The sequence below is a fragment of the Physella acuta genome, unplaced genomic scaffold (genome assembly GCF_028476545.2).
Source record: "Physella acuta isolate Inbredline_101_S28 unplaced genomic scaffold, ASM2847654v3 ptg002361l, whole genome shotgun sequence".
Classification (NCBI taxonomy): Eukaryota; Metazoa; Mollusca; class Gastropoda; family Physidae; genus Physella; species Physella acuta.
In genome coordinates, this window is record NW_026733854.1 from 111,983 (window position 1) to 126,472 (window position 14,490).

At 32.7% G+C, this 14,490-nt stretch overlaps 1 protein-coding gene and 1 long non-coding RNA gene across 2 annotated transcripts; both read left to right on the forward strand.

Annotated features, from left to right (window-relative positions):
- Positions 1 to 1,800: 1,800 nt before the first annotated feature.
- LOC131933076 (protein tofu-2) lies at positions 1,801 to 14,114 on the forward strand (the record flags this gene model as incomplete). Its single annotated transcript, XM_059289906.1, is given in 9 exon segments — positions 1,801 to 1,979; positions 8,847 to 8,995; positions 9,105 to 9,204; positions 9,814 to 9,962; positions 10,144 to 10,240; positions 10,524 to 10,682; positions 12,774 to 12,844; positions 12,994 to 13,049; positions 13,305 to 14,114. Coding segments are annotated over 9 exon segments (819 nt in total). The 5' UTR covers positions 1,801 to 1,973.
- LOC131933078 (uncharacterized) lies at positions 4,866 to 6,834 on the forward strand. Its single transcript, XR_009384839.1, has 3 exons — positions 4,866 to 5,503; positions 5,691 to 5,800; positions 6,673 to 6,834. It is a non-coding gene; the product is annotated as an uncharacterized LOC131933078 (long non-coding RNA).
- Positions 14,115 to 14,490: the final 376 nt, after the last annotated feature.

The window sequence follows — 14,490 nt, forward strand, 5'->3', positions numbered from 1 at the left end:
TTTGCACCCCCCCCCCTCGAGTTTTCGATTTGCACCCCCCCCCCTCAAACTTTCGATTTGCACCCCCCCCCCCCCCCTCGAGTTTTTCTCTATATATTTTGCTATTTTTTGCCTTGGTGTCACCCCCCTAAATGGTGTCACCCGGTGCGGTCCGCACCCCCCGCCCCCCCCCCCTCGCTACGCCCCTGCTTTTACCCCCCCCCCCCCCCCCGGAAAATATCAAGTGCCCCCCCCCCTCGGAGAAAAAAGGTCTGGAAGAAGCCCTGCATACAGATCATGATGACAATGTAGTAGGGCTAGTAAATTAAGCAATAGGCATAGGCTTACAATTTTTAAAATGTAATCCCAATTAGTTTTTCATTTTTTACATAGACTCTACAATTATCTCCCTTCATTTTAGCTAGACTGCTAAAATTTTGTTGGTTTCACCAATGACGAGGGGGTGGGGTGGTAAGTTAGATTTTCTAGGATTATCAATTATATAGCCCTTATTTTGTCATACATTTATATATGTTTATATAACTTAATCTTGCGGTACCACGTATCGTACATATTTCAATAAGTAATCTCCCTTTTGTCTGGAAATACCGAACAGATACGCTGTGCTGTGTGACATAGTAGGTCTACATTTGTGTAAGCCCAGACGGTTCCGCAAATATCTTGATAACCATTTGACATCAGACGAACCTATAGTCGAGATCTAGACACAATCGGTGACTCTAACCTTTTGTTAGGGGTGGTGAACTGACGTTCTGAGCCTGTAAAAGCTAATACAAAAAAATTGCTCCTTAACTATGAAGGCATTCATGTCAGGTGATTTTTTTTTAATTCCGACCATTGAATACACTGTGTCCTAGTAAATTGCTTAAATTACATAGGTCAATGCTGCTAGCCTACGATTGCTGCTGTTGTGAGTGATTGGGACTCGAAAAACACATAATCCAATACGTGTTCGATCGAACCCAAGAGGTTCGGCATGTCAGTCACAGGGCTCTGGCGAAGGTCATGGCGCACACCCGACTCATAGGATTCACCATAAGATTTTGTCAATGTGGACGGATACAACTATTAAGAAGGATTCGGCGAAGGCGCATATGAAACTGGTGTTTGGTTGAACAAAGTAACGTAACAACGCATTAGCAGTCGTCGTGTTGTACCATTTTTACATCGTTTAGTAAGTCTATTTTGGGGGGGGGGGGGGGGGGGGGGCGGACTAAAATTTCCGGGGGCGTACACTGTTGAAAGTATATATTTTCTATATAAATTCCATTTCGTTCGAAGAGATGCCTGGAAGAAAAGAAACTCTGACCCGGATTTTAACTCAGAACTTTTCGTGTTAGCATTTAATGATTTAGCGCTCTTCCGATAGGCTATCCCTAACCTACTGTAGTTTATTTTTTTAGATTATCGATGTATGCTATTTTTAAACTTGTGCAATATCGATCCCTAGTCTATATTTTTTTTTATTTCACAGTCAGCATATAAGTGTAGACCTAGATCTAGATTCTAAATTAAAGTTAAAATTAAAATAAATTTATTGCTGATTTTGTACCCTCCATAAGCTTTACGCCCCCACCTTCTGAGCAGGGTTCAGCGGCACTGTCACTGTAATTTGCCACTGATACATGCCTTGATGTCTGTTTAAATCTGTTCGTCAGTCCTTGACCTCATTTTATAAGGCGCTAGGCTGGCCCAGAGCTAGGCCCTATGCGGCAATGATTTGCCCCTGTTAAAAAACCTGGTGGGAAATTAGTTTTTTTTAAAAATAGGTCTAGATAGACCAGAACGTCACATCCGCTTATTGGCTGCTTTCGATAATGTGTCTGCTACGCTAGCCTATGATTCTTTATCATTTGCTTAGGCCTAGGCATATTAACTTATTAAGATTGTCTAGATATTGATTCTAGATTTCTAGATCAATTACACAGATCTAGATCTTATAATCTAGACTAGTTCTTTAATATACGCTTGAGATGCAGGTATCTAGATCTATTACTATGACTAGATTATAAACTAGTATAATATAAAATATAATTTAGCGTGTATTGCGGCTTCGTAATTTCTAAGGGCAACCATTTTGGAAATGGCGCTGACTTCCCCTTTCGCTTTTTGTCCCAGGCTTCCGTCACCGCCGCGCGTGAGTCTAAAAATAGACTAACGGCTTGTTCCAACCGGCATTTTGTTGACGCTCTCTTCCCTTCGGGTTTACTTGACATATTGGAAAATATTTTGGCGGACGATATTTATTAATTTAGTTTTTCTTTCTTCGGATTATTGGAGTCAAAAATAGAGGTAATTTCAGCATTTTTTTTCTATTTGAATTAGATTCTTGTTCTTGTTAAAAGTTTGGTTGTTCGACAGAGTTTTGCAAATTTTCTTTAAATTAAGTCTGAAAACGGCTAATTTCCCACCAACAAGTCGTTTAAATGTCCCTGCAAAGTCTGAATCGATAGCTTTGTAGCCGCCATTATTTTAAAAAGATTTTTAAAATATTGTATATTTAATTTATTTATTAAGTTTTTTAAAAATAGCATTATTAAAAAAAACTATTTTACGAAAAAAAGTAATTAGGTTTAATAGTGACAGTGGAGTGTCATTAGGTAGATTTAGTTAGATCTAGATCTAGAATCTAGACTAGATTTAGATTAGGTTGAATTATGGATTTTTTAAAATAAAATATTCTGTTATTTCAAATACACCATTAACTTCCTTACCCCTTAAGAGAACATTTGACACCTCATTTAAATATCTAGCTTACTCGGTTGACGAGAAAATAGAGAATTTGAAAATTAATCAAAAATGGAAAATGAATGACAAATCAGCGTTCTTGGCCCTCGACCGGCATAACATGACGTCGTGGACTTGTGTGCACGAGCTTTTAATTCCCGCCATGGTAATTGCGTCAGCTTAGGTAATTTACTCACCGGAAAATAACAAAAAGCAACTCGTTGATAATAAAACTATATCTAGTTATTTTATTATTTATTAAATTCTACTCCACATGATATTCATACCATTTTATGAAGTAATGAACACCTGCATAAATCAAATGACCATAATAAATATTTTTATTTCAAATTCTAATTTTAAATAATAAATATGCTTAAAATAATATGATAGTAATAGTTATGATAGTTTATAAATACAAATACTTTTTACACTCAATTCACATTGTATTGAGTCAACAGCGTGGCAGCTGAGGTTCATACATGGTATTAGTGTCTTTTTTTTTTACATTACATTTTTTTTTTCATCTTGAAAACATGACGTATGTGATTATTTTTTTAAAATAAAATCTCCAAACATCGTCACTCGCGTGATTGCTTGCTTACGTTTACTATCCTGTGGATGAAAAATCCCACCACGGTCGCGGGGTCACAGTGACCTATAGTACACGTCATAGAATGAACACGCGTACACGAGATGGTCGGTGTCTTCACTTCTCTCTCTCCCCCCCCCCCCTTCTTCAAGCAAATTTAATTACAGACCTACTTCCCTACTTCTGGTCATTTTTTTTAAAAGTTCGGTCATTTTTTTTAAAGTTCACATATCAGGCATGCTAGACAGCCAGCTGTATAAAAAAAAAATTTAACTAGATCTACGTCTAGCTTAAAAAAATAAATAAATAAACGCTTAAAATGACCGTAAACAGATTATTTAGCGCCAAAAAAAAAGGCAGCTGAACGAGCATTTTTTTAAAATACGCAGCAATGAAAAGGGCTAACGGCCGATCAAGTCTAAAAATCGCCAGTAATTAGGCCTAGCTCTGAAAAAGGCCACTGAACGAGCATCACTGATTATATAAACGAATAGGCCACGCAGCGTTGACGAGGTTAACCACCGGTCACGAATGCAGCAACTGTCGGCCCACAGTGAAGAAAAAATCAATATACTAATAAAATTACTAATACAATAATAATGTCCATAATTTTACTTTTTCCACACATGCTACAATTGAATTATAATTAAAATACTAGACTTAACAGTTCATTCCGTAAAAAACAAAAACTAGTTGTTTCTGTCTGGCAACTAGCGTAACAATGACGCAACGTTACTAAAAATAGCAGAGAGAAATTGTCGCATGGTTACTTACGGGGTAATTGGATTTTTGGTAAAGATCATCCATAATACTGTAAATATACATGGTAAATATCTCAATTATATATTAATCTACCGTTATACGGGCCGTTTTCCCCGTTATACGGTCGTTTTTGGCCGCGGTTCAGTTTATACGGAGAGTGCTCCACTGGAAATCCTCTCATTATTTACAACTACAATTCTAGCGTTTTTTTCTGGCATTCTAAGGCATATTATCCATTTTATTAGCATCTTGTGTTAAAATAATGATAAGAATTTGCGAGATTAACAGTTTTTTCATTTGTCGTGGATTGGACCCTAAAATAAACGTAAAAACCGTCAGAAAACGACGCGTGACGTTTCAGGGTCAGAGGTCAATCCAGCCATCTAAGCAATGAGGCGGCCTAATTTAGATTCTAGAGTCTAAACTAGACCTAGAATATCTAGATTCTAGATCTAGATCTAGATCTAGTAGATCAGATCAATTCTAGATCTATAATCTATAAAATCTAGATACTCTATAATCTATATCATCTAGAAATCTAAATCCAAGTCTAGATCTTGTAAAATAGATCTAGAATCTAGTCTAGTCTAGATTCTTAGATCTAGATAGATTAGATCCAGATGATCGTCAAGCTAGACTAGATGTAGATCTAGATTCTATACAATACATTCTATAGTATAGTATACTATAAGCCTAATCTAGATTATTTTAAAAGATCTAGATCTCTATTAACTAGATCTAGATTCTATCTAATTTTCTAGATATAGACTCTAGATTCTAGAATCTCTAATCTACTTTTTTTTTTCAGTCTGTGGTCTTGCAGCTCTTTGATTGAAATCTGAGTGAGAAATCATTCAGCCATCGGAATCACATTTAGACATTTCTGATAAGTGACAGTACTTTAAGTGATCATAATTATTTACCTAATTATTAATTATAGACTACTTTTAATTATACCTATTTAGTGTTAAGTAGCCTAATTAAATCTAGATCTAATCTAGTTCTAACTTACCTCTACTCTAAACAATAGTAACTTTTTTTTTTACTAGACTCACAATTTTAAAAACAAATGGTTTTTTTTTTTTGTGTGAAATAAACCTAGTAGGCGTAGTCTATTTATTTTAAAATAAACCTTATGCCTAGATATCTATATCTAAATTTTCCAAATGTATTTTCAGAAGTTCGAATGAGGAGATGGAGATGGCTGGGCCATGTCCTACGCATGAGCAAAAGATGACTCCCCAACATGGCACTGGAAAACGAAAGAGAGGAAGACCACTGGGAACATGGAGGAGATAGATGGAAGAAGAAGTGCAAGCTGCTGGCAAGACCTGGCATGAACTAAAGTGGCTCGCCCAAGACAGAGTGGAATGGCAGGGATTTGTTGCTGCCCTATACTCCACAGGGAGTGATGAGGATTAAGTAAGTAATTTGTAATAGACTACTAATGTAACAGACTTTTTTCTAACACTAATTGTTTATTTTAGTATACTAAGTCATGACTTGATTCATCAACTTACAGCTATAAAATACAGTTGCACAGAACTTCCTTTATAATTCATATTTTTCTACAATAAGTAAACTAAGAAAAGATACTAAATCATTGCAGAGAAAGCAGACACAGATCCAGTGTTGGAAGAGGAAGTATTTTACATAAAAGAAAAAAAAAACAACAGATGTCAAAGCAGGTATTGGCTGGTGCAGAAACAGCATGAAAGGGTAAGTTATTGATGATTTCAAACATAAAATATGCTAAATTGCAGGTTAGGTTTCAAAGAACAACTGGACATCTTCAGCAAGAGAATTGAGAACCAAGATTGATAGTGTTAAATGGGAGATGGATTTGCTGACAATGACAGAGTATTGAAGGAGATAGATGATGCTTTAAGAGGAGAAAGGGTCAAGATCTCAGTAAAGAATGACATTGTTCAGGCAGAGAATCTCAAACTGATTGAGGAGTTTGACAGGGTCATCGACACAAATCAGTTACAGCACAAAATAGACACAGACATTCAATCTCAAATGAAGAAAAAGTTGGAAGCTATGGAACGCAGAGATACTGAAAATTCCATCTATGATGTGTTGTCTGGATCGAATGTCTCAGTAAACCATCCCCTATTTCGTGGTGTTGACAGAAGCTGAAACCCTCTTTGTCAAGAATTGTGGGTGGTAAAGACCTGGTTGTTGTCCAGCTGACTGACAAGTGGGAGCTAGATGATCAGAAAGTGCATCGCTATTATGTGAGGATTATTAACAGAGTACTAGCTAAAAAGAACAAGTCTGTTGTCTACACTGTAGGCTACTGGGCACCGGATGAGGATGAAGCTGAGGACTTTTGCCTACCTGCTGAGTCACTAATAGCTGACTTGATTAGTAGTGATTGATTTTTTATAGAATACATAAAAATTATATTGGCTATTACATTTACGCAGCAAAGCAAGTTAATTGAGTAGGTTAAAAAATAAAGGTTGGTATGTAATGACATGGTATTATTTTTTTTTAATCTCTTTTTTTATATTTTACTTATGGTATTCTAATTTGATACACAGTATAGTGTAAACAAATCAAATAACTTTTTTTTTTCTTTGCAGATTTTTGTATCTTTCCTGGACTGATGACTTTCATTCAACCTGATCATTTTTTTATTTGCATCAACTAAAACTTGTTATATAAATCACTTTGTTGTACTCACACCTTAAACTTAAACCCATTATTACTTTTGTACTTTTCATTGATAATTGAAATTTATATAATTGCATCTAAATCTAATAAATAAATATTTTTTGGAAAGCAAACCATTTTGATTCTTTTTATCTTTTGTTTGAATTTGAAACCAGGTCTTGTATAAGAAATTATACTGGTGGGTCTGTGAGTAACACCATGTTTGCACTTACCACATGAATACTATACATGTCTAGAAAAAAACAACAATCTCCAATGAGTAAGCCTTCATATACATGTTCTGATAAAATAAGCTTATGCTGAAGTTTTTTCTCTAGACTTGCGCAATTCACAGTGCAACAACAATTATTGGAAGTAAGCAGTCCATTAATAAATAAATATATATTTATTAGACACCAAATTACATATTAAATATTTAGAATGAATAAATAATCATAGTGAGAGATAATGGTTCCATTAATTAGTATCACTAGCTTAACAGATGAATTTTTATAACTTACTATAATGTGTTCAAGCAAGGTTAATATTGATAATCAATAGGCCTTACTATAAGAAGCAGCTGAACACCTTTGTAGAGGGTCTATATAAACTATATTATAACATTTTCACTATTTTAGACAATGGTATTGGTATGAAATTGTTGGTCATGTAGGGCCCTACACAAATGTTAAAACCTAATAATAGAAAAAAAAATATTTTGCTACTACTAGGCCTACATGGTGGTTGTAATTCAAGTTTTCAGTAGGCCTATGCCTAATAATTTATTCAATTATTAATAGGCCTAGTTGTGTATAGTAAATAAAATTTTGATTAGTCAAACTCATAATAAAATACTACATTAACAATTTATAGTAAAATGACGAAAAGTCCGAAAATATAATTTGACGCGTATGACGTCATCAAGTTGTGTACTACCAATATCGGAGACACTTTTTTTTTTAATGTAAGAGGAAAAATAATGGTGGCAGGTTAATCCAAATTTTTTATAAACACAAAAATTTTAAAATCGAAATAGGCTAAATAAACTTTTCCTAGACACACACAGAGTATAAAAAGTAGTTTCAGTAAAAAATTACGCGTCGATCGGTATCTTTTCTTCCCGAAACTAACGAATTTTCATTTTTCGAAATACACGCTAAAATATAATACTAGATCTAGATCTAGATCTAGACCTATAATAAAATAATATTTTTAATATAAATCTATTAATTAAATTAGTAAAATTAGATCTTCAATGCAATAGCAGATAGCCCTAACTAGTAACTAAACTCAAACTGAGAAACTCTAAACTCTAAATAGTAAAACTAAACCTTAAGGCCTAAATACTAAATAATAAATATTAAATAGAATCTAGTAGGCCTAACTAACTAACTAAATAATAAATAATAAATAAATACTAAAATAGTGACACAAATTAAATAGTTAGGCATAGGCCCTAATAAAATTTAATAAATAAATACTAGAATCTAGAAAGATCTAGTCTAGTCTATTAAATTTATAGTTTATAGTGACTATTATTAATATTATACTTATTATATTATTGACTAGCAGCTTTCTCTCTAGTCTCTAGGCATATTGCTCCCACCCCCACCAGTCTGGTGAGCTGTGGTTCACGCCAAATGTTTACAATCGTAGTGACGGCTATTAGATCTAGAATCTAGATAATTTACTATTTAGTTTGAAACGATTTTAAAGTTACGGGAGATAACTAAGAGGAGGCTGCTTTCACAGGGAGGGGGGAGGGGTTGGGGCATTGGAGGGGGCGGGGGTTATCGCCCTTAACAAGCTGCTGATAGTGTTTTATAGCAAATATTTTCAGTGGTAGCATTGGTAGTGTCGAATTCATAAATTATGAATTACTGAAAGGTAGAAAATAAAACAACTAAATAGCGGTGCATGCTACGCAGCGGGTTGGCTCTTTAATTATATTATTTCTACCAATAAAATTTGTTTTTCTTTCATTATTGACATTATAGTCTTGTTGTTATTTAATTTTTCATTGGAATTAGAACTGGAATCTAGGGCCTAAAAAGTAATTTTTTTAATTTTTAATCTGACCTGTTACTTATCTTTACTCTAAAAGAAAAGGTTTTATACCAAGTTCCAAAAAATGCCCTTTGAAGAGGATGCAACACATGAATTCAAAGGACACAAGAATATTTGTAAGGAGGAGCTCCCAAAATGGACTTTAGAAACTAGTCAAAAAAAAGGAAGCAGGAAACCTATTTCAAGGTAATTTTTTTTAATGAAGATAAAAATTGTTTATTTTTTGAGTGGCACTTAAAATTTTATGGAAATCTATGAACATTATTGTATAAAAATGATTTAATATTTTATGCAGAAATCTTTGTGGTTTCCTCAACACTGGTGTTGGTGGAACTATCTACTGCGGAGTGGTAGATAATGGAAAAATCATGGGACTGAAGCTCTCCCAATACCAGGTTGGCCCTACAAATATTCAACTATTTAGGAAATTAGGTATTCCAAGTTAAATACATAGTACAAGAAAAATTGTGTTCTAAAGATAGCTGTTAATGTTAAAAAGAAAGTAATTCTAGTGTTCTATGGTGTCCTATTAAATCTGTGTTAAATTTGCCACAACAAATCAGCCCAGACAAAAACACCCTCAAAATAGAATATCAAAGGACTCCACTTTATTTACATAAGGGGTTTTAACAAGTTAGCACTATCAAAAACATCCTTGACAATTGGACTCCTGAGAAAATAAACTCACAGTATTATAGTTCCCAACAAAAAGACTCAGACAAATTGCTTCAACAGATTCCAACCATATAGCATTGATAGTACAGTTCATAACAGCAAAACTACAGACATATTAGCTAATAAAAAAGACTCACAGGATTATTGCCCAGACATTACTCTAACTCTTAGTGTTGACATTAGTTATTGGTAATTGTTATTAACTACCAACAACACATCATATTGGACTAGATATTAGAACATCATTTTTAAAATGTGCTTAATTTAGTTAGGCTTATATATTATTTGGATTTATATCCCTTCTATAAATTATTTCCAAAATTTTATAGAAAGATCATGTAGTTGGTAGCCTACATGATTTAATGACAAGATACGTTCCGCCAGTGGCCCCACATAGATACAAAATTAAGTTTGTGCCCGTGATTGCACCTAAAGATAAAGAAGAGGAAATGATAGAGCTAGCAAACTTTGACTCAAAGTAAGGCATGTTTATCATTTACTTTATACTTTAAAGCTTTAGTTTGAATTAATTCACAAGTTTGTCATTTTTTTTTAACAGTGCCAACTTGCACCAGCACTGTGTTGTTGTTATTATTTTTTGTAGAAAAGATTTTATTAAAATGAACAAGCTTTATTTAAATGATTGTGATTCTCTTAAGAGAAATTGTTGACCAAGTGGAAAGAAAACAGTTACACACGTTTCGCACTCCTCACTACTGTTGGTGTGATTTAGATAGCAAGGCTAGGTGTGAAAATGTAAGCAAAAACTGATGTGTGTTGCTATTTTGATAAAATTGTTTTGTTTTGTAACTAGGAGTCATTTAGTAAAATTAAAAGTTAAACCTCAAACATTTTTTTCACACTTATAATTTAGAATGTTGTTTATGGTTTATATTTCACAGTATTGAAAGCAGAAAAAAAAACTATTACTTAATTAAATATTTGCCTTATTTTAAATGATGGCAAAATGTTTGATATTTTTTTTTTCACTTATATTATCCAACTAATGCATTGTTTATAAGTAATTCATGTTTCTCAGGGAATCATCATATCTGATTACATCATTGAAATAACTATACACCCTTGGGATCCTGATGATAACAGAAATCAAGGTCTTGGCAAATTGATAAATCTACATCCAATTCATGCTGATGAAGAAGGCAGGATTTACTTTAGGCGGCAATCAAGTTTGATAAGAGTATGTAATTTCTATCCAACCCTTTACTACCTAAGCACCCCAGATTTTTCTTATGCACCAATGCACCCAAACTATGTATGTTAAGTTCTACATAGTACCATATTTTGAAAATACCAGGAAGGGAGAAATACATTTTATTTGCATTTGTTTCTCATTCTGTCATTAGCAGTTTATTTTCTACAATTTATTTTTTAAACTACTGGCAATATAATTTGTGAAAATTTAATTAAATTAAAATGCTTCTGTAGAATCTGGCTTTGTTTATAATTCAACTTTTCATTTATTTTCCTTGTGCCCACTTGCATGAATTTCCATCAAGTAGGAAAGTACTGGGATGAATGTGAATTTAATAAACAAAAAAATCAAACCTCTTTTTTGGTTTTAAAATTATAAATACACAGGTCCTTTTGATTTTTTTGTCTGGACCTGTGGGTATAGATAACAAAAAGTAGGTCAGGGTTATAAGCAGTGCATGTGTCAGGTTATTTAGCACACTAGGCAAAACTTATTAAAAAGCCTCCTCCTCCCGGACCCCATATTATATGTATATATATAAATATATATTATATATACATACATATAATATCTATAATATTATTTATATGTATGTATATATATGTATATATTTATTTAGTTATTAGTAAACTGTTTCACTAAATTTTAAATTAAACCACTTAACCTATTTCATTGCAAAGTTTTATTCTTATGTTGTTTTTTTTTGCATTTATATTATTAATTTTGAATTAATATCTTCATTCTTTAGTAATTTTTTAGGATGCTTTATTTTAATAATAATTAACAGAAGAAATGTCTTTTTAATTTGCTTAGTAAAAAACTATTTAAATAAGCTTTTTGGGCAACTCTATTAGACTATCAATAGAGGAATGATAAGTCATTGATAATTTTTGAGGGTTTTCCTATATGTCCTATCTGTTGTAGTTTTTTTTTGTGTCTATACAAAAGTGTGTGTTAGTTATTGTAGAACAATCATTGCTGTAGTCGATTTCTTTTTATTTTTACAAAACTAATATATCAAGGTGCAAAAAAGTATTTTTTTGAGTAGGCTTCTTTCCCCCCCCCCCCCCCCCCCCCACATCAGCAGTATTGCAGGGTCTGGTGATATAGTAGTTCCACCCCTGCAATTCTTTTGAATTTTGAAAAACTGTGCTCTTCACAAGCCAACTGACACTGGAAGTGTTAATAGTATGCTCAAAAAAACAACATTTGGTACACTATCTTCCAGTTTTGTTTGTACTATAGCGAAGCACTTCTGTTGGTGACATATTAAAGCTACTACTTGAAGCTCATTGCAAAGATCATCAGCATCAATATCTTTATCATCAAAATTAAACCTGTCTTAGAGCGATCAGTAAATTAACATAAAAATTAGATATCCATCTGAAATGTTCAAAATTAAAGGATTTATATTAAATATAATAACCATCTCATTATATTACCAGAGATGTAGCTAGAGAGCAGATGGGTAGATAATAATATAAAAAGCTCAATACTGAATTATATGCAGTCGAAGTAAGAACATAGACTGCTATTTGACATTACAGACTTATTTAATTATCTTCTACATCAAAATATCTGATACCAAAGTAAAAAGCCAAATGAGGGAGGTGTTGGCACATTTACACCAATGCAAATATAGGCCTAATTTGGGGAGAGGGTGCAAAATCGATAGTTAGCCCCGGGGGCCGAAATAGATGGTTACGCCATTTTATATTACACTTTCTATAGTTTATTTTATCAAATAATTATATAATTATAAGGTACTTTTTAATAATGGCGATTACACATTTCTGCCTAGTTTTCCTTATAGGTAGCGCCGGCCCTGGTTATAAGGGTTAAGTAAATTTCAACACTTTTTATTTCATATAGTTAGATTTAGAAACTTAAAAGCCTGATTACTATCTTGTTACATTCTGTTTGACAATGTTTAGTTTTTTAATGTGCTATTGAACTTTACAGATGTTCCAAGTTTTCAAGTAGAATAGTTTTGATTGCTTTGTTTTAAAAAAAATCATTCATATTTTTCAGATAACAAAATATAGTTTCAGAATTTTTTAATTTTTATTTCGGCAGTACAATGCAACTGAAATAGCCACACTGTCACACTTTGAAGCTAAAAGCAGATATGATCAAAAAATCTCTGAGTAAGTTATACATATTGTTTATAACTACAAAATTTTTTTTTAATCTTTTTAAACATGTTCAATGAATCTGAATTTACTTATAGTAATCCCTCATTTGGTTAAGTGTATGAGGTTTAAACATTTTCTAATTAAACTTCTTGTTATTTCAGGTTAAAGAAAGAGATCAGTTTAGCCAAAAAAGAGATAGAAGACAGAAAAGCTAAAAGTAAGAATTCTAAGTGTTTTGAGATTTTGATGGTGGAGAGACCAAAAAATAATAGTTAAGAAAAAGCAACAAAAGCATTTTTGTTGATGGTTTACTTGCATAGTCTTTAATGATTTTTCTTCTGCATTTTATATTTCAAGATGTTTAAAAGATGTTTTAAAACAGCCAAGTTGTATGGTAAAAATATCTGCCTAATTTAACAACAAATACTTGGACATTCATCCTGAGCATATTGTGCTGGGTTATACTCTCCAGGTTCACAAGTACAGCATTCACCCAACTTTTGAAGGGGCACTTGTCTGCAATCACAAATCTTTTCCTGTAATGTAAAAAGAGGCAATTTGAATCCATCATATGGAAACTGTTAACACTCACTTTATTGGACAACAAGTTGTTTTGTACTTACTGGTTTGAATCTGAAGAAGCCAAGTGTTTCCCCATATGGCAGACCCAATTTTGAGTAGGCATAGTTTCTAGTGTTGTGATACGGTGGGACTGTGTCATTATAAATGGAGGTTGTACAGCAGGGGTTAAGTGCCTTTCCAAATTGATTGTCATTGAAGCCCATGGTCTGTAAAACATGTTAGAAAGAAACATTGTGTAATTTTCTAAAATACTCTTGTTGAATATGTATTGATTAACATCTCAAACTACTGAACGTCTACCAAGAGTTGAGCATTACATTAGGCAGATGTTTTATTTTATCATGATCTGACAGATAATGATAAGAATATTAAAAAATGATACTTTTATTTTTTATGTAAAAATGTTGATTTTTCTAAAGAATATGAGCAGAATTTGTTATTGTGAAAAATCTACATTTTTTGTTCATATGTACTTTTTATCAAACATTAATTTTAAAACCTGCATACTATACTATAGATATTTAGCCAAAATACATTCTTGCTAAAAAGCATTCAACTTGATTAGAATTATGTATTTAAATTTTATGCACAAAAACAACTTACTGTAGGGGGTATGTCTCTTCGTCTGTATGGACCTAAAATTTGTGGAGATTTCCCTGGATTCTGTTGAAAAAGTGTTTTTTTTTCTGGTAAATTAACTATGAATATATATATCACTTGTGGGGAAACAACAGCCTTCTTATTTCTTTACAAACAGTAACAGCTTCAAAGTAGAGCATAATGAAGTTAACTGATGCCTTAGAATTCTGTCTACAGACATTATTTTTCTTTGCAATGTTCTATAAAATATTTGTAATACTTTTGCACATTTTAGTTCTTGTTTTTTTTTTTAATTTACTGTTACAAAAGCTCACAAGCTATTAGCTTTTGCTAAAAAAAATTGTATTGGTTCATCAAAATTGTGTATAAAATTATTAATAAATACTTTGTTATGTTCAACAAAATCTCAGCATTATTTGTTTTATCTTTTTGTTATTCATTCTCCAACATCCTTCACACATTACTGCCTCTCCAAC